This window comes from Colobus angolensis, unplaced genomic scaffold (assembly GCF_000951035.1).
Source record: "Colobus angolensis palliatus isolate OR3802 unplaced genomic scaffold, Cang.pa_1.0 Scaffold187, whole genome shotgun sequence".
Lineage (NCBI taxonomy): Eukaryota > Metazoa > Chordata > Mammalia > Primates > Cercopithecidae > Colobus > Colobus angolensis.
In genome coordinates this window covers 2,330,913-2,334,797 of record NW_012115010.1, presented here as the reverse complement: position 1 = coordinate 2,334,797, position 3,885 = coordinate 2,330,913, and the positions used below count along the sequence as shown (strand labels likewise).

At 54.1% G+C, this 3,885-nt stretch overlaps 1 protein-coding gene across 1 annotated transcript in view; it reads left to right on the top strand.

The window, feature by feature from the left end:
• LOC105510417 (rho GTPase-activating protein 27-like) overlaps positions 1-3,885 on the top strand; it is a 51,796-nt gene that overhangs the window by 16,139 nt on the left and 31,772 nt on the right. The window contains exon 14 of the mRNA XM_011940179.1: positions 242-386. Within this exon, the coding sequence (XP_011795569.1) occupies positions 242-386 (145 nt within the window). The remainder of the gene's footprint in view (positions 1-241; positions 387-3,885) is intronic.

Below are 3,885 nucleotides of genomic sequence, written 5' to 3'. Positions count from 1 at the left end.
GGGGGTTAATTAGGTTTTTTTCTCTATTGCATCGCTCCTACTGTGCGTGCGCGATAGTGTGTGGGGGGGTGACAGTTGGAATTTCTGGAATGGTGGATGCTGGGGGGAGGAGTTTGGTGGGGGGCTTCCTGGCTGCTTCTGGCCCTCACCTCGTGGAGGCCTTCACAGAGACCCTGTGGACCCTGTGCCGGCACTGTCCAGTCATGAAGCAGCTGTAACCACTTCCCTACTGTGCAAATAGGACGGACCCAGTGCGGGCGGCTGGAGCCGTCCTCCTCAGGCCTCAGGGATGACGTCCTGCCTGAGCCTCTCGCAGGCTGGCTGTGCGCCAGTTTCATCTGCTTTCCTGTTGGGGATACCGGGCCTCCACTGTCCCGGACCCACTGGTATTCTGGGCCAGGCTTCTTCCTATTCACCAAGTGTGCACCTCGCATCTGCCACTCGGCATGCACCAGTTCCACACACAATCCCATTTTACAGACGAGGATGCTGAGGCCTGCAGCCGCAATGTGACTTGCTCAAGGTCCAGTGAGCGACCTCACTCCCCAGAAAAGGCTCCTCCCACACCAGAGCACCGCCTGCGTAGGGGGGAAATCAGTCCTTTCAGCTACCACCCTCCAACCTTTGGGCCTATGCGAAAGGAAAGGAACTAAACTGGGTGTTTTCTGTCTGGACCTGGGGAGGCCCCTGAAGGCAAAGAGGGAAACTGCCCCAGCTGTTCTGTCCTAGAGGAGGGGGACATAGCCCTAGCAGAGCCCCTTTTGGCAATCTGACACACAGTATGCCCATCTGGGGCCCGCTTTGCCCTGAAGAGCTGGGCAGGCCTGCAGGGTGTGGGGAAGGAGGACACAACCTCAAGAAAGGAAGCATGAATCCCAGGAAACAGCGGGTCCCTTCGCTCCTCAGACACAAGCCACCTCAGCTTGTGGCTCTTGGCCCCCAGCCCCTCCCACCCACCTGTTCATTTGTTCAACAGACAATGACAGCTCATATTTATTGGACATTAGCACCATGCCAAGCATTTGGCTTGGATTATCCCATTTGTTTCTCACAGCCGGTATTTATTGTCCGCTCTTCTGTGCCAGGTGCTGTGCTCTGGGCAGGGGCACTGCACGGGCTGCCTGCCCTGGTGGAGCTTGTGGTCTGATGGGTGAGGCTGACCCAAGCCCACCTCACTGCCAGCAGGGCCAGGGCAAGAGTACACACGGGGGCCTCATACCATGTGTCTAAATATTTAAAAGTTATTAATCAAGCTAACAACTGTTAAATAAAATATGTTCTATTCTCCTACTTTGACAAATGTGTCTTGATAATGACCTGGAAGGCCAGGTTCTAATTTAAACGTCTTTGACTTTTCCAAGTTCCATGCCCAAATGTGGTGGTAGGAGAAGGGCAGGCCCTGGGCTCAGCCTTCCCTCTCATCTTCCCACCCATAGAGCCCTCCTCCCCCAAGCAGAAGCTCACAGGCTCATACGTGGACATTGTAGTCTGTGTGTGCAAGCTGCCCATAACCCCTGCAGCCAGCTGCCACTTGGCTACCCCACTGGTGACTTAGTCCACCCTTGAGGGGATGGGCTTGGAGCTATTTGGGGAGGGCATGCTGGGGCCCCATGTATCAGAAGCATGTTCTAAAGGGAGGGTCCAGGCTTCAAGAGGGCCCCCCAGATTCCTCATCCTGTGGGGAGGGCCACAGGCACAGGAGCCTTCTGCAGAGGACCCATGGCAGGGACCCCTCTCATTTGAGTCCAAAGGTGAAACTAGACAGACAGTAAGTAGCTAATCACGGTTACCACATTTGTGCAAGAGCTAGCAGAAGTGTAGGTGCTCGGAAGGAGTGTCATGGGGTGTGAATGTTGCCCAGGGACCTGAGATGCTTCTGCAGAAGCCACATTTGAGAGAAGCAGTCAATAATGAAGAAGAGTCAAGCAGGCAAGGGGTTAAGGGAAGGGTGCTAGTCAGTAGGAGTGGCATGTGCAAAGGCTCTGGGGCAGGAAAGCTTGTGGGGAGAACAAAATCTGAGAGAAGACCATTGAAACTGGAGCCCAGAAAACCGGGGAGCATGGGTACAAGGTGAAGCTGGAGAGCTGTAAGGGACAGAGCATGTGGGACCTTATGGCCAAGGATATTGGGTCCCCAAGACAAGGAGCTGAAAGGCAAGGAGGTCTTGGAAAGTGTCCGCTCCCCACCTCCTTCGCCACCCCAGGCTTCTGACCCTGCCAAGGCCTCAGTGGGCAAATAATGTAGAAGCAGGCAGAGAAGTCCTAGAATTATCACATTTTTGTCATGAAGGGGAGCTTCAGAAATCACCTATCACCAATGAGGAAACCTCTAGAGAGAACATCATAAGTCACCTGCAGCCACATGGCAGGTTGGTGGCAGAACCTGACCCAGAGCTTCATTTGCACAGTCTAGGGACCGACTGTGCCCCTCACCAGAAGTCCGAGGCTCAGTCATACATCTCTAGCCCTGAGCACATGCATGGTGAGCACTGTAGGTGCGCATCGAATAAGTTTGGAGCGAACTGGATTGTTCTGAAATACAAAGAATATAGAAGTGGTGTCTTCCTTCTTGAAGCTCCATCTGGTCGGGGAGAGCTATAAAAAGGAGTGACAGTGGCACAGCTGATAAGGGCTGCCACGGGGATCTCTCCCCAAGCCCACTGCCTCTCAGCAGATGCCTTTAAGTCCTCCTGCAGCCTACAGTCTGCCCCTGAAACTACTCTCAGAAAGGCCACGGTGCCCACTTGGTTGCTAAGTCGGGGGACATGCCCAGTCCTGTGCAAGTAAACACGTGGGCTGCCTGCTGTCCTCCTTGAGACACACTCTTCCTTTGCCTGCAGCAACATGGGGTTTCCTTTTTCTTTTCTTTTTTTTTTTTTTGTTTGTTTGTTTGTTTGAGACAAGGTCTCACTCTGTTGCCCAGGCTGGAGTGCAGTGGTGCGATCATAGCTCACTGCAGCCTCAACCTCCCAGGCTCAAACCATCCTCTTGCCTCAGCCTCTCAAGCAGCTGGAACCACAGGCACACACCATTATGCCTGACTAATTTTTGACTTTTTGTAGAGATAGGATCTCACTGTGTTACCCAGGTTGGTCTCAAACTCCTGGCCTCCAGTGATCCTCCTCCCTCAGCCTTCCAGAGCACCAAGATTACAGTATGAGCCACTGTGCCTGGCTTACATGAGTCTTCTCTACCACTCCACCTCTCCCTTTTCAGCTCCCTATGTCCTCTGCTTGCCCTGTAAATGGTGATGCCCCCACCCCCAGATTGTGTCCTTGGCCCGCTGCTTTCTCCCTTCCGCAATCCCTCATCCATTCCACCCTGCAGACTCAGCCACCAAGCCTGCACCCATGTCACCCAAATCTCTAACACCAGCTTGGAGTGCTCTCTCATGAGTCCCATGTGCAAAATCTACCTGCTCAGGAGACACTTCCATGTGGATGGCTGCCAGACACCCGAAGTGCAACCCATCTGCAACAAAGCTCAACCAACCCCTGCTCCCTGTCTCTGAGCATGACACCTCCAGTCCCCAGAGTCCCAATCTTCTACTCCTAAATATATCCCATCCTCCATCAGTCTCCCTCATCTGGGTGACCACAGCAGCCTCTGAATGGGTGCCTCTCCTCCCCATTTAATCCTCCACCCAGCAGCCACCCCTCCCACCTATGCACACCAGCTGTGCCCATGCCTGCTGCCCCAGGACACTCCAGGCTGCTTCTTGCCTCTACACCTTTGGGTCAACAGTCTTCCTGTCTCCTTCCCTTTCCCCTGGCCAGTTCCTCCTCCTCCTCCTCCAAGCCTCAGCTCACACCTACTCCCCACACCCTCCTCAGATCTCACCCGTGTATCTCGTCACACTTAGCTCACTGCATACGATCATGCTTCC